The 15,183-nt window shown below is 45.8% G+C and overlaps 1 protein-coding gene across 1 annotated transcript in view; it reads right to left on the bottom strand.

The window, feature by feature from the left end:
* The window catches only part of PAH (phenylalanine hydroxylase), a 74,191-nt gene that overhangs the window by 36,573 nt on the left and 22,435 nt on the right, over positions 1-15,183 (bottom strand). The window contains exon 3 of the mRNA XM_026499792.4: positions 9,083-9,266. Within this exon, the coding sequence (XP_026355577.1) occupies positions 9,083-9,266 (184 nt within the window). The remainder of the gene's footprint in view (positions 1-9,082; positions 9,267-15,183) is intronic.

Raw genomic sequence — 15,183 nt, 5'->3', positions numbered from 1 at the left:
GGAAGAAGAGGAGGAGGATGAGGAAGGATGAGGAAGAGAAAAAGGAGGAGGAAGAGGAAGGGAAGGAGGGAGAGGAAGAGGAAGAGGAGAGAAAGGAGACTGGAGTCAGAAGCCCATTCGCAGTCAAGCTCTGATACTAACAGGCTTTCTAATCTTGGGCCTCAGTTTCCCCCTTCTATACAACGTGGGGTATTGGATTCACTTGTTGCTGTAATCCCTTTTGGGTTTTTTATTTCGAGCCCTACCGGAATGCTGTGAAGAGCCTCTGGCCAGAGGGGACATGAAAATATACTTCTAGTTCAATTAGTATGTCCATCTTGCTTGCTTCTGGAAATATAGCCCTGCGTTTGTTCGGCACCCACAATGCCCTGCGCCTCCCATTCCCCTTTCTCCTCTCACCAGAGGATCAAGGTTCTACTCCACAGACGCAAGCCTTTTGCCCCACCTGGACTCAGAGCTGTGCGCGTGGCCGTCTCCCTGCCGAACACCAGAGGGCAGCAGAACCAGCATATTGTCAGCTCTGGGTGTTTTTTTGTTTTGTTTTGTTTTTTAGCTCCTTCAAAGGGAGAACTAGTTGGGCCAATTAGCTTAGTTCAGACCTCTAGGTGGAAAAGGAAAAAAAAATCAAAGAACGTGAGAAGACTGTAAAACCTCAAAGGATTCAAGTCTTGGCAAAGAGGAGACAAAGAGGGGAGCAGCCCCCCAAACCCCAAACCCTTGTCACAGAGACTGTGAGGGACCCCCAGGCAGCACTGCAAGGCTGTGGGGCGCTCACCCCTGTCCAGGGATGTCCGGTAGTTTCGGGGCCTTGTCACCACCCAGAAAAGGCCCAGAACACAGCCAGGTTGGAGAAGCGGCAAAGCTTGGTGCTAGTCATACAGACTTCTGAGCCGAACCGCCTGGGTCCACATCTTGCCTCTGCTACTTGGTAACTTTGGGACTTCGGGCAAATTACTTAACCTCTTTATCCTCCAGGGTCCCATTGGTAAAATGACTATAATAATATACCTCAGAGCATATGAGCATTAAATGAGCTAATGTATGAATAGTGCTTAGAACCATGCGTGGCACATGGCAAGTGCCTTATAAGAATTTGGTTCCATTATTATCATTATTATCACTGTAGAAGGCCAAGTGACAAGAGGCGACAGGCCTGGTACCCTCTTTATCCAGGCAGCAGCCCAGCCCTACCTTTGGATCTATTCACCCGTCCCCCCCCCCCCCCAGACCTCCTCTGAGGTGAAAGCATCCTGTCCCAGAGGCCACTGGGTGTAAAGCCTGTGTATCGTCTGGGGTAGAGGGAGACTCAGGCCAGGCCCACGACTGAGACGAGTTCAGCAGCCATCGCCGTGGAGAGCAGGACGAGGCTTAAGGAAATATGACCCCAAAGAGGCAAGTTCTGGCTGTCGGGAATGGGGGAAGCAAGGTCTCAACAAGGCCGTGACGCGAGCAGTGTGAAGACCCAGGTGCTACAGGGAAGGAGACTACAGAGGACCCCAGACAACCCCAGGACCAAACCTTTACCTTTCTGGATGAAGCCTGCACTTTGTTTTACAGTCTATCATATTTCTTTCTTTCAGTTCTACACATATATTTATATACACACATCACACACACTCATGTATGCGGGGAGGTGCATGTCTCAGAGCTCAGAGAGGCCGAGCCACAGCGTGTCCCTATAGCTACATATCCGTGTTTGTTTCTACGTACCTGTAAGACCACTAACCTCCTGTGTGAGGCCGGAGCTTGAAGTCCCCAGGGCAGGAGACAGAAGGGAAGACTGGTGTGAAAGGGAGAAGAAGAAGGCTGGAACCCCACAAGGACGGACAAATGGCTAGTCTTCAGAGAACAGTGGAAGCCTACAGTTGGTAGACTCCAGTCATTCTTTTTTCCCCCTTTTTAAAAAGATTTTATTTATTTACTTGACACAGAGAGAGAGAGAAAGCACAAGCAGGAGGAGCAGCAGAGGGAGAAGAGTGCCCCCCTCCCCCCGCCCCAGAGCTGGGAGCCGAATACAGAGCTCGATCCCAGCACCCTGGGATCATGACCTGAGCCGCAGGCAGTCGCTTAACTGACGGAGCCACCCAGGAGCCCCCGGACTCCAGTCATTCTTGTCGCCTCACCCTTGATGGAGCAGGGGCCCTGCTTGGTCTGCAGCTGAAGACCCTCACCTGGCCTGAGAGCTGGCGAGCCCGAGAGCCTCCAGGGAAGGTGGACTGTTTGCAGGTGCAGTTGGAAAGCCTGCACCTTACCCTGTGCAAAAGGTGGGCACATCCTGGGCCTGAAGACCACGTTTCCTCTCTCCCACTCACAAACCCTGTGATTCTGAACAAGCGACTTGATCCCTGAGACTCCGGCTTCTCCACTGTGAAATGCGTGAGGCAGCCAGTCTCTGGCTTGCTTCCTTGGTTGGGGTGAGAATCGACATACCCACAGTGGGTCCATCCGCCATCCTCACACTTGAACCTCACAGAGAAAACCCAGAGACACTTCTCTGGTTGAGTACAGTCACAGAGGTCACTGGTGGCAGGTCAGAGTTCACACCTGCGAACCTGGGATCGTCCGATTTTCCCAGCTGAAAGTTATAGCTGCCTTTTTTCCTTTGAAGTTAATTTTTTGAGAGCTTAGGTTGCACCAGATACTGTGCTAAGTGCACTACTTCCATTGTTTTCATTCTCAAAGCAATGCTAGGGGCTTGACATTATTTCTGCTCTTCTGATGAGCAAACCGAGGCTCGAAGAGGGGCGGGGACTTGTACAAGAACACTGAGCTCACTGCAGAATGAGGACCCTGAAGAACTGCTCTGCCGGGCGGGCTTCGAAGAAGGTGCGGGGCGGTGGGGGGTTGATTTTAGATTCCTGATTTCCCACCTGGAGACAGAAAGGAGGTGAAGAACTAAAGCAGGACTCTAGAGCACCTGGAGAAAGTCCCTAGGACTGACCTGGGTGCTCCCCATCTCCCATCCCAAGCCATCCCGGATTTAGGGGTAGTAACTTTTTACACTGAAGTTCTCAGCTGCTCAGAGACACCTTCACATTTCCTTTCTCTTCTTTAGTGGCGATGGTGGGCCTCTCCCCCACCCCAGCACAGTGCTGGGAATAGAGACTGACCCCAGCGACCCAAGCCTTCGTCTTGAAAAGTTAAATCAGATTAGCTCATTAATGACCTTTGCAAATATCTCCGCGGTGGGCTGGCCTCTGTGGGCCCCTCGACCGCCTCACGGGCCGCTGGGCTCAGCGTTAATGAATGACTTGGGCAGGCTGGTGCAACAGAGGCCCTCTGTGAGGCCAGAGGCACTGGAGGGGGGCGGATCATTAATAAATATTGATTTGGCTCCAAGGGAAGCAGCCTGCCGGAGAGCCAGCCCTGGACACCCACGTCGTGGTCTCATTAAATCGGGGTCAACTGCTCAGCCCGGACGCCAAGGGGCGGCTGGCTCAGGAGTGCTCCCGAGCAAGAGGCCCCTACAGGCCTGGTGGGAGCCTGCTTCCTGGCCAATGGGTCAGAGAAGGGCTATTAAATTTACAGCAGTTTAAGGTGCAGGCTGAGTCCCATGAACCCCTTCCCTCCACCAGACATCCACCAGCCCCAGGGTCTAGCCAGCGAGGCACCCGGCCTTGCCCCAGACTTCTGCCTCCAGCCTGTCTCACGGAGGGCAATAAATCTCCTTTCCTGGGCCCAAAATAGAAGGGTGTTCTCACCCCCTCTTTCCAGGCTCCTGGATGTCTCCTCTGAGGCATGGCCTCCAGCCTCACGGAGAAGCACTGGTGCGCTAATCCCTCGGGAAGGTCTTAGCAAGACCGGGTGCACCAAATGCTGGCTGTTGGTGCCAGACTGATTTCTTCCCCCTCCTGGACGGAGCAGAAGAGTGGTGGGCTCGGGGCTCACTTTTACCAGTGACGTGACAGGCAAAGCATTTGATCTCTCCATCCACATGTTAAAATAAGAATGAAAACCAGACGAATGAAAGGGCCTTAGCATAAAGTGAAGAGGTGAAAATGTGTCGGAATAAATCAATGATGGATATGTGTGAAATCATGAATAAGTAAAAGAATGACCCGCAGCATCCTGTATTCCAATCACCCTCCTAAACTGGAACTATCCTCCCAATACCCTTTGAAGATGCCATATAGCGTATAAACAGATCTACTGGCAGGTTGGCTGCTGTATCCCCAGATACCGAGTTCTGGTTTCTGAAAGCTTACATTGCACTCAGTCTGAGTACCTGCCACATACAATGGGAGTTATGGCCAATCTACCTTGAGACAAACAGAATACATCGAAAGCCTCTTGCCTATTATGTCTGTCTCCCTCCAGGGGTCCCTCCCTGACCCTGCTCCCCCTCCTCCCTCTCATGCCCAAGACTGGCTTCAGTGTACCTCCTAAGTGCTCCTGGTACAAACCACACTTCCCTATCCCTGCAGGTATCATGCCCTGTGGGAACCACCTGCTAGATTATAAGACACAGGAGTCTAGGCGCCATGCGTGTCTTTCTCCCTACTGCGTCCCTATCCCACAGCTGCCCCTGAATGGGCGTTCGGTGAATGTAAGTTGCACAAATGAATGATTAACTGAATTAGGGCATAAATGTGGACAAAAGAAAAGAAGGTGACAAAGCTAACTGTGGTCTTTGAGAAGGAGTAGTAAAAGGAAAAGAAAGAAACCCTAAGAGTCAGGATTGTAATAAGTTAGAGCCACATAATTTATAAAATACTAAGGAAAGAGAGAATTCCAGGGGTATCATGGTTAAATGCCACAAAAATTCCAAAGACAATGAAAACAAAAAAGAGGATACTGGTTTGGGTCGTGGGTGTTGTCAGGAAGGTAAGGAAGAGGAGAAGGGAGGAGGAAGAAGGAAGCGAGAAGAGAGGGAGGGAGGAAGAAGTAAGGTAACCTGCATGGGAAGCTGGCCTTCTATCTCTTAGACCAGTGCTATTTCCGATATAACCCAGCCAAGTGGATACGGCATTGAAATCACATGCACAGGAAGTGGTATTTGGAAATGACAGGTCATTCCCAGCACCCCTCACATCATCCCTCTTAGAAACAGAGTCTGCTTACAAATTTATGATTGTCCTTAACTTGAAACCCAGTGACCTGGCAAATGGACTGGGGTCTAGAAATCACATTTGCATTGCATCTTCCCCCGTCAGTGAATAGAGCTGCCTCTAACAGACTGCAAGGGAGCGAGCCCCATACCCACAACACCAGCTCCTCTTCCAGCCCTGCTTCCAGCTCCGGGCTTGGTACACACCCCCTGCTTTGGCTTATCCTCTTAGCTGCAGGTCTGCTTGTATCAATGAGGCATTCTGCTGAAACAAAAGTCTCATCCCCAGCTGTCATGACTTAGGACAACATCAACGCACCCAGCAAGCACCCAGGTGGACTGAAAAAGGCTATCAATCCCGTGTGTTTTTGCGAACATGCAGATCCTTGGTCTCCTGCAGACCCAGGGCCACAAACAAGCACCTTCAGCCCTGAGAAGTGCCCTTGGGGCAAAGTGAAATGCACAGGAAGAAGGTTTGGAACTGAGAAGAGGAAAAGGGAAGATGGCAGCACAGAACGGAAGAGCAGAGGAAGGGAGAGAAGAGAGGCAGGCACAGGCCCTGGGAATGGGGAACCCCCAGCCATCTGGAGCCCCCTACAGCCAGAAGCATCTTCTCTCTAAGGGTCCTCAACTCCTTGGAAACCATGAGCCCTTCGAAAATCACTCTTTAAACATGCAGGCACACACATAGGTACCATCTTGCCTACAATCCCATAGGCTTTCCAGACTCTTCCAAGGAATTCTAGCCTTCCTCCCCCCACAACTGATCTGAAACCTCAGCCTATCTGGGCCCTGCGTCAGGACAGCACTACTGAAGCAGCAAGGGGGCCGGAAGACAGGGCTGGGAGTGGGGAGGGGTGTGTAAGGGGGAGGGAATGAGCGTCATGACACTACACTGGTCTTCTCACAATAACTCTTCCCCTTAAATCACTGCTTCAGGAATCGATCCAAATAAAAAAGACAAAATTGTAAGTGCCCCCAGGCCAAACAGATAGACACAGACGGACAGATAGACAGATACAGAGATAAGTAAATACATAAATAGCCCTCCCCTCCCCACAGAAAATACAGTCGTACTGGCAGTGTGGACTCCCTCTGCGTCCACCACAGGACTCTTATAATTACCACAGCTTGAACAAAATCCACCAGATGTCCATCTGCTCTTGGAAAATAACTCCAATCGGATAAATTTCTCAAAAGGTGATAATCCCGTACCTCCATCTAGCCAAGACATTCTGTCTGTCTGCTCCTCCTGGCTGCAGTCTGCCTCCACGTAGGAATTTTCCATCCCCCTCTAAACATAATGTCATGCAGAAGACTCAAAGGGAAAGGTAAAAGGATTAGTAGATGGACCGATGGAAGATATTAATGCTCTTTCATGTTGGGTTGAAGGAGGATTTGAGGTCATCAGGAGAGAGGGTAGCAAGAGAATAGACCTCAAGTATTCAAAAGACTCTCTGGATTAAAATCCTATTAAAGTCACATCAGCTTCTCCAGGAGGCATTTTAGAAGGTTGGGATTTCTTTAACATGTCACCATAATTAACCTTCCCTTAAGCTGTTTTGGGTGGGGAACTTTAGCAATTAAGAAACTGAAAACTTTCCTTTTCTATCACCCACGTGGCCTTTTGAATGGTTTAAAAATAAGAGTGGAAAGTGGTTTAGCCTAATTGATTCGAGGGGTTCAGATCTCCCACTTCAACCTGCTGTCAGACTCGCTCCTGAGATCTGAGCCCCTCAGAAGAAAGGGCATTTTTGTCGAGTGAAAGAATCAAAGGTTCAGATCTACCATGATGCTTTTCTTCCTCTAATCATTCTCCCACTCTGCAAAGGCACAGTTGTTTTCCCTAGAAAGATCTGTCTCTGGGCCCAGACTCCAGTTCACAACACGAAGAAACCCAAAGAGCCGCCCCTCTCTGCAGAGGCTAGACTGTGCTGTTTGAGCACCGTTAGCGCCCTGAGCAACCGTTCGGTTCCATGGACACTGGGGTCAGGAAACAGCGTCAGGTAGGGTGGCCTGTAGGGCCTGGGATGAACAACCACATGAATAAATAAAATGAGACACATGTTGTTTTCAAGGTTAGTCCTACCAGGGTTGTCTTCACTAGGTCAAACGTCAACTCAGTTTCAAATGTCAACACCCTGCCAGATTCCGTCACCTCGCCCTCATCACAACACCTGTCCCTCGACTGTAGTCACCTGGGTGTCTTGTCACCCTTGTCGGCCTGTGAGCACCTTCAGAATGCGTAGTGTTGAGCCCTTCCCCCACCTCCGCCCCAGCTCCTATCACGATGCCTGGTGCAGAGTAGTGCTTGACACAGGCTTACACACAACCACGCAGAATTCATTCTGTGCCTTAAGGCAAGTCATGGCCTCTGTTTTTTTACAATGAAAAATTAAGGAGTCTCTTAGGCTGCACGACCTCTGAGGTCATCTGCCGGTTCTCAGAATCTCTGAAAAATGTGTTGTGTACAGGCTGGCTTTTCATGGCTCCTGTGCTGGGGTCATGATTTATAATAACAATGATGGTAATGGTAAGAATAGAGAGCATCTATTAAGCCCTTAAACATCATCTGCACGGTTCTCAATGCTCCACTGGTATTATTTCATTAATCCTACGAGGCAGACTCTTGTTACTCCCATTTGATACAGTAGGAGATTGTGAAGGTCAGTCATTTGCCCAAAGTCACACCAGGTGTAGCGTGCCCTGGTTCTGGAGTCTGGACTCCTAACTATTCTTGCAAGTTTCCATTAAGAACCTTCTTTCTGAGCCTTCAGTTCAGGCTGCCCGCCCTTCAGTTGATCTACATACATCTTCCCTGGCTCCCCAAGGAGCTGCCTGCCTGCTTGTCAATTGCTTTGATTTCCTACCCCAGGACCCCAGCTGGTCCAGCCTCCCCCTGCTCCAAGCAGAGGCAGAGTTTGCCCCAGGATCCGGCAGGCCCTTTGTCCTGAGGGCCTGCAGCTCCTGTCGGGAGCAGGTGGCCGGAAAAGCAAGAGAAGGCGTTCATCAGCAAAGCAGCTCGGGAGGTGGAAGGGAAGGAAGGCAAATAGGGTTGATCTAAGGAGGAATTCCAAGTGCCTGCCCCTCAGTGACCTGAGCCCATGGGCTTGGCTTTCTACGCTCTGCGGGTGCAGAATCTGGGAATAAACTTCCTTGTCTGGTAAGAGCTACAGGAGGACGAGGGCAGGAAAAGAAGAGAGATCTCCTAGGAAGACCTTGCAGGTATCTTTTAGAAAATGTTTCAGTGGCCTGTGCAAAGAGGTCAGTCTTCTCTCATTTTAAGGCATCTCTGCTAATTAAAATGTTATTTTCAGCTACAGAGCTTGAAACCCTCTTGACCCAATGTCTTCACTGCTCTGGCAAAAATAAAAAATAAAATAAAGACAACCTTTTGATTTTACAGTAGAAAAAAGTGTTTTGATTTAGGGGAAAAAAAAAGCAGTTCAACTCAGCAATCACACTCCTAAGTATTTACCCAAATGAGTTAAAAACTCATGTCCATACAAAAACCTGCGCATGAATGTTCATAATAGCTTTATTCATGATTGCTGAAATTTAGGATATATAAAATTGCAGCAAGAAAAAGAAAATTACTGGGGCGCCTGGGTGGCACAGCGGTTAAGTGTCTGCCTTCAGCTCGGGGCGTGATCCTGGCGTTATGGGATCGAGCCCCGCATCAGGGTCCTCCGCTATGAGCCTGCTTCTTCCTCTCCCACTCCCCCTGCTTGTGTTCCCTCTCTCGCTGGCTGTCTCTATTTCTGTTGGATGGATAAATAAAGAAAATCTTTAAAAAAAAAAAAAACGAAAAAAAAAGAAAAAGAATATTACTAATATAAGAAATAGCTATCTCGAGGAAGTGAAAAAAGCACATTTATTAAATGTCTAAAATGTGCTAGGCACTCCTCTAGGTCCCTAGCATACCCCCTCCAGCTTAGTCCCCCACAGTGGTCTACCAGGATAGACACCATTTTTGCCAGTAGTTTTTGAAGAGAATTCAAGTTGCTTTTGTTGCAAAATCCCTCTGTTTCTTACCTGTGTCTTTCATCTTATCCCGGGAAAGCTCATGGACAGTGGCACCGATCTCATACCGCAAGATCTTGATGATGTTTGCCAGGACAGGCATGCTACGTTTATCCAGATAGGTAAAAAATTCATACTCGTCTTTCTTTAAGCGTGAAGGTCTGGATTCAATATGGGTCAGGTTTATATCATTCTCCTAGAAGAGAGAAGTGGGAATGTGAAGGAGACAGTCACCGGAATTAACACAGACGAAACACACAAAACTAGAGGGGCGCCTGGGTGGCTCAGTTGGTTAAGCATCCAACTCTTCATCTCAGCTCATGTCTTGATCTCAGGGTCATGAGTTCAAGCCCCACACTGGGCATGGAGTGTGGGGCCCACTTTAAAACACACACACACACACACACACAACCAGAGCAAAACATGCAACACAATAAAATGCAGAAAGAGGAGGAACGGGACTTTTTTTAATATATAAGAGTAGAAGAAACTCCTTAATGTAACAAAAGTTATTGACTTCTCTGTGCAAAATCAAGTAACAAAAGGTGAAGGAAATAGTGCAAATGCTACAGAATTTTATCACATGGAAATCCACTAAAGACCTAGAGTTACAGACCTAAGATTTTGGTTTGGTTCAAATGTGTAGGGCAGCAGTTGGCAAAAATGTTTACATAGGGAAACCTCCGTTCTCAGATGAAATCCCCTGGAATCCCAATAATAATATCTCAGTAAATTAATAATACAGAAACAACCTTGTCCCCTTAAATAGGGTCCCTGGGAATCAGGCTTATTGGGTTCAAATCAAAGTTTTCATATGGGTTGTAAGATTAGACAAATGACAAACACAAAAGATAACTGATTTATGTATTTTCCTGGGGAAAGTGAGGACAAATTGTAGTACTAAATAGGGCGAACACATGAGGTCTCATTGCGAAGGGAAGGTTCGTGTATATGTGGGTTTTATTAAATGCCAAAAAATTAATAATCACTATAGCTACTCAACTCCCGTGTCTTTGTCTGGTGATGTTTTAGCTATCATCAGTTTTGTCATGAAAAGAAAAAGTCATATGTGTAAATTGATCCTCAAATTTGAATGCATGGTAGTCATCTGTTTCTTATTCAGAAAGTCTGATTTTATTGACAGAACTGTTCTTTGTGAAGAAAACCAAGGAATATATTCTATACTTTCTTAGAACAAATAAATAAATAAGGGTTACCCCAAACATTTAAATGGACAAAATGTACACTGAAAAAAATCTAACTTGACTGATTCTATAATTCCAGAAAATGAAATCCATCAATCTTGTAGTTTAGGAAATATATCTTTTTTGGGGGGGAGGGAGGCAGAGGGAAAGGGAGAGAGAGAATCCCAAGCAGGCTCCACACTCAGCATGGAGCCTGATGTGGGACTCAATCTCACAACCCTGACATCATGACCTGATCAAGAGTAGGACGCTTAACCAACTGAGCCACCCAGGTGCCCCAGGAAGTATATCTTTCTCTTTGATTGTTGAAGAGAAAACATGGATAATTACAATGATGACACTTTTTGTTTTGATCATCACTTCACAGTTTAGAATTAGGTTCTGGGACCTTCCCAACAAGCCTTTGAGTAGGTTAAGGGAGTTGTAAAATATAAAATCAGAGATGATGATGCTTTGCCAAAAGTGGCCGGAGAGTCATCGGTGTTCTGACCACACTATCTTTCCTGCGATACCATGAGAATTCTGCAAACATCAACTTTTATTACTATTACGACTGGTGTGCAAAGCACAAAAAATGAAAACTTCTGGGCCTGGCAAGCACAATCATAAGTGACTCCACCCAGGTACTCTTCCTGTGTTTTCTTCCTCCTAACCCCCGAGGGCACATGGTAGAGCCATTGCTTATGGGCACCGGCTGCAGAGAAGTCAGGCTTGGCAGGGATGGCCAGGGAGCCCAAGGTGAGGGTCCCAGCTAGAGAGAGAGTGTGTGTGCATGGAGGAGGGAAGACCAGAGAGATAGCGGTTGCTCTGAAGCTTCCCAGACAAACAGAGGTAACTTCCTAAACAAAGCAAAGAGCAATGTCATCCTTCTTGGCTCAGAAACAAAGAGAGGCCCCACCTACTATTTACCTAAGTTGAAAGTTGAAAGGAAGAGATAACCAGTTTCTGCTTTGGGTAGAGCAGAAAATACAGCAGAGCCAGGAACCAAGAGTGGACACACGTCCGGCATGCTTATTGGCAACAGTGGGGCAGGTGATGGAAGGGGTGGCAAAGGTGGGAGGTGGAGAAAGAGCTGGAAGACAGACTATAGGCTGCGGTGTTCAACACCCACGCTCCACCCTTCACAAGAGCACTTCCAGAGAGAAGGCTCTCACTTCAGGAATAGCCCTAAAACAACAGATGCCCCATGACTCAGTTTTTCTAAGTCTGGAGATCTAACTTTAGGGGAAAAAATTCACAAAAATTCATACACTAATTAAACTCCCACAACAGGGGAATGATTAGGAATTTTATAGTGGAATCACTCAGTGGAGATTATGCCACCTTTGAAAAGAAAGTAACATTCACAAATCAATCAACATGATACAAAATGTTGGTTACCAGAGGGGGCAGGAGTTGGGGGGCAGGAAAAATAAGTGAAGGGGATCAACAGGTGGAAGGTTCCAGTTACAAAAAAAATAAGTCAGGGGCATGTAATGTAGAGCATAGGGAATTAGTGAGTACTGTTGTAATAACTTTGTGTGGTGACAGACGGTAACTAGACTCAGGCTGGGAATCGTTTCGTAATGTATAAAAATATCAAATCAGTATGATGTACATTTGAAACTGATAGAATAGTGTATGTCAATTATACTTCCATTAAAAAAAAAAAACCTCCCTCTGGCCCTCAACCCTCCCCCCACCCCACTCATGCTCTCTCTCGCTTACTCTCTCTCTCTCTCTCAAATAAATAAATAAAAACTTTTTTTAAAAGATTTTATTTATTTATTTGTCAGAAAGAGAGAGAGAGAGCACAAGCAGGGGGAGCGGCAGGCAGAGGGAGAAGCAGGCTCTCCGCTGAGCAGGGAGCCCCATGTGGGACTCGATCCCAGGACCTGAGCCGAAGGCAGACGCTTAACTGACTGAGGCACCCAGGTGTCCCAATAAATAAAATCTTAAAACAAACAAAAAAAACAAAAAAACAAATAACAACAACATGCATGAGCCAGTGTCAGTAATCACTCTAAAATATGTTGACAGTAGTGGTCTGTACGCGATGGGCCTACAGATGATTTTGTTTCCTTCTTTCTATTTTTTTATCATAGTTCAATTTTCTAAAAACAACACATATTACTTTTTCAATGAAAAATTAACTTTAATTCTTAAATGGTTACAATGACAACCACTTGGGAAAATACTTATGATCCATAGAAGTATGTGATAATTAAAACATGTTTTAAATAATTATGCCCAGGCCAAAAAAAAAAAAACAAAAAAAAGAAAAAGACTAGAATGAAATGCATCAGAATGAATTATTATGAGATTATGTACAACTTCTATTTATTTGCCAAAAGTCTTACAATATTATGCATATAATGAAAAGAAAAGTGTATCTTTTAACTGTGAGTGAAGTTTTTTGGCTAAGAACACTCCACCAAAAAAAAAAAATAAAATAAAAAAAAAAAAAAAAAAAAGAACACTCCACCAAACTCTCCAAACTATTTCTTTCCCATTTGAATCAATTTGTCAATAATTAACTCTCAAGTTTGGTGTGCAATTTCCTTATTGGGAGTTTTTCCAGCTTATCAGTGTGGATCCTTAGAAACCAATGATTTTGGTTGCTAAGAGAGACTTCAGGAACGAACCTCCAAACTTGACTATAATCATAGTTACCTCTTAGTAAATGAATTTTTATTTTTAAGCAAGGGTTCTCTGTAGGTTTACAAATTGACCCACATACACTCACTACATCTTTGGGTGAGGGACAAAGAAAGAACTCTTTCTGTTACTCCACACGGATATCTGGGTGGAGGCAAGAAAGGTTTAGAGCTAAACATTTCGAAGACAATTTCATGATTTGTCCAGTGGTGAATCTATGCATAAAAGATAACAGTGTAACACCTTATTTAATGAGGACTCTTGAGCGGAGAGTGTGGGGACTCAGAGAAAAATAAACTGAAATGAACAGCCTCTTTTAATAAGGATTGGCCAGAAATCCCTTCCCGTTCCCATCCTGGAGGAAAATCTTTCTAAAAGGGTCTTGGTCACTAGTGACTAAAACTACAGATACATAGAATTCACAATGGTGAAAAACAGATTTGCCCTTCTGAATCTTTTCAAGCTTAGGGTCCATTCTTTCTTCTTCCATCTCATTCCTCAAGAAAAGGAGAATGGTATAGTGGAGAAAGGGTGGGCTTTGGAAACTCATCTGAGTTCAACTTCTGGTCTGCTGCTACCACCTTTGTATACATTAGTTGAATTTTTATTTGTTTATGTTTGAAATAAAGACAATAGTATCACTTGGTAGCTCAGTAAGAAAAACGGAAAAAGCTCTTCACACCATTTTGGCTTCATTGATGGATACCCAGTAAGGGCTTATTATACTTTGCAGCTCTCAGCTTGGTATAGATATACATTTCCCTGGGAGGCAAAATGCCTTATGTTTTATGAGTTATTTTACCCTTTATTATTTGCTTTACCCTAAGTTATTCTCAGCTTCTTTCCTGAAAGCATGCTTCAAAAAGGAGAAGGAAAGTCTAAAGATATTTTCAGACGGGACAAGCCTGGAAAAGGAGAGCCTTTTGGACCACTCCATGCTAAACTTAAATGAAGTTATGTTCTGGCCTATTCCAGAGGTATCTGGGGGCAAATCAAAGACATTCACAGAGCATGTCCCAAATCACTGGTCTCAAGTAAACAGGAGCTTTCAATAACTGATTCGATCAAGCTCCTTCCATGTGCCAAACACTGTCCCAGGTGCTGGGACACAACAGAGAACAGAATGGGGAAAATCCCTGCTCTTCTGGAGCTCACATTCTGGAAGCAGGAAACAAATAGTAACTATGAAAAATAAGAAGAATATACAGTCTTTAGATGGAATGGGAGAAAAATAGAGCAGGAAAGAGGAATTGGATATTCCGGGGGTGCCATGAAGGTGCTATTTTATATGGTGTGGTCAAGAAAGGCTCAAAAAATAAATAGGTGACATTTAAGCACAGACCTGAAGTCAATGAGAGAGCAAGCAGTGAGGGAACAGCAAGTGCAAGGGTCCTGGGGTAAGATAGTACGCAAGATGACTGCGGAACACCAAGCAGGCCAGAGTGTCTGCAGCAGAATGAGCAAGAGGGAGGGTATCAGGACAGGAGGCAGAGTAGTAACTGACCATGACCCATCAGCCGTTATCTGAACTTTGTTTTTCACTCAGAGTGAAAATAAATAAGAAGCTATAGAAGGTAATGAGGCAGAGATGATACATTTTTGGACTCATGTTTTAAAAGGAGCATTCCAACAGCTGTTTCAAGAATAGACTATAGTGGGCCAAGGGCAGAAGCAGTCTGGAGATCTCTACAATATTTGGGGTAAGAAACAACAGTTACAAGGATTCGAGAAGAGGTCTCATGGAGACACAAACAGGGGTTCTTATCTATTTTACTGATCTCTTGGGAGAGGACCAGGAAGGACTCTGGTTGAGAAAAAATCTGGAAACTAAGCCCACTGGGATGAACAGGAAACCAAAAACATTCAGGAAAGTATGGGCAGCACAATTAAATTCTAGAATGGGTTCCAGATCATTCCCCACCCTGCTCTGGAGGAGAGTTCTTGGTCAGGTTCAAGCTGGACTGTCAGCAGGATTCACATACCCTGGAGACCATCTTTTGGGACACACTCTTGCTTCCTCTGGAAGAATCTCTATTGTAATCTCTGGGTCTTTGCTTCCCTCCGTCTTCTTCCTCTTTGTTAGAGTATTTCTTCTCCACCCTCCCTTGCATTGGATTGGGGTTGCATCCAACTCAGAGGAGACCCATTTCTGGGGAGAACTGGGGTAGCAGCTTAATCCAGGCTCTTTTTTGAAGCTTTAGGAAAAAGAGCCTTTTTGTCCCTGTGTTCCTCTTTGTACACCTTTTCTTGCCAGCAGGGTCATAAGATGAA

Source organism: Ursus arctos, unplaced genomic scaffold (genome assembly GCF_023065955.2).
Source record: "Ursus arctos isolate Adak ecotype North America unplaced genomic scaffold, UrsArc2.0 scaffold_21, whole genome shotgun sequence".
NCBI classification, from domain to species: domain Eukaryota; kingdom Metazoa; phylum Chordata; class Mammalia; order Carnivora; family Ursidae; genus Ursus; species Ursus arctos.
Note: the sequence above shows the minus strand (reverse complement) of the source record. Positions and strands in the feature narration are given on the sequence as shown.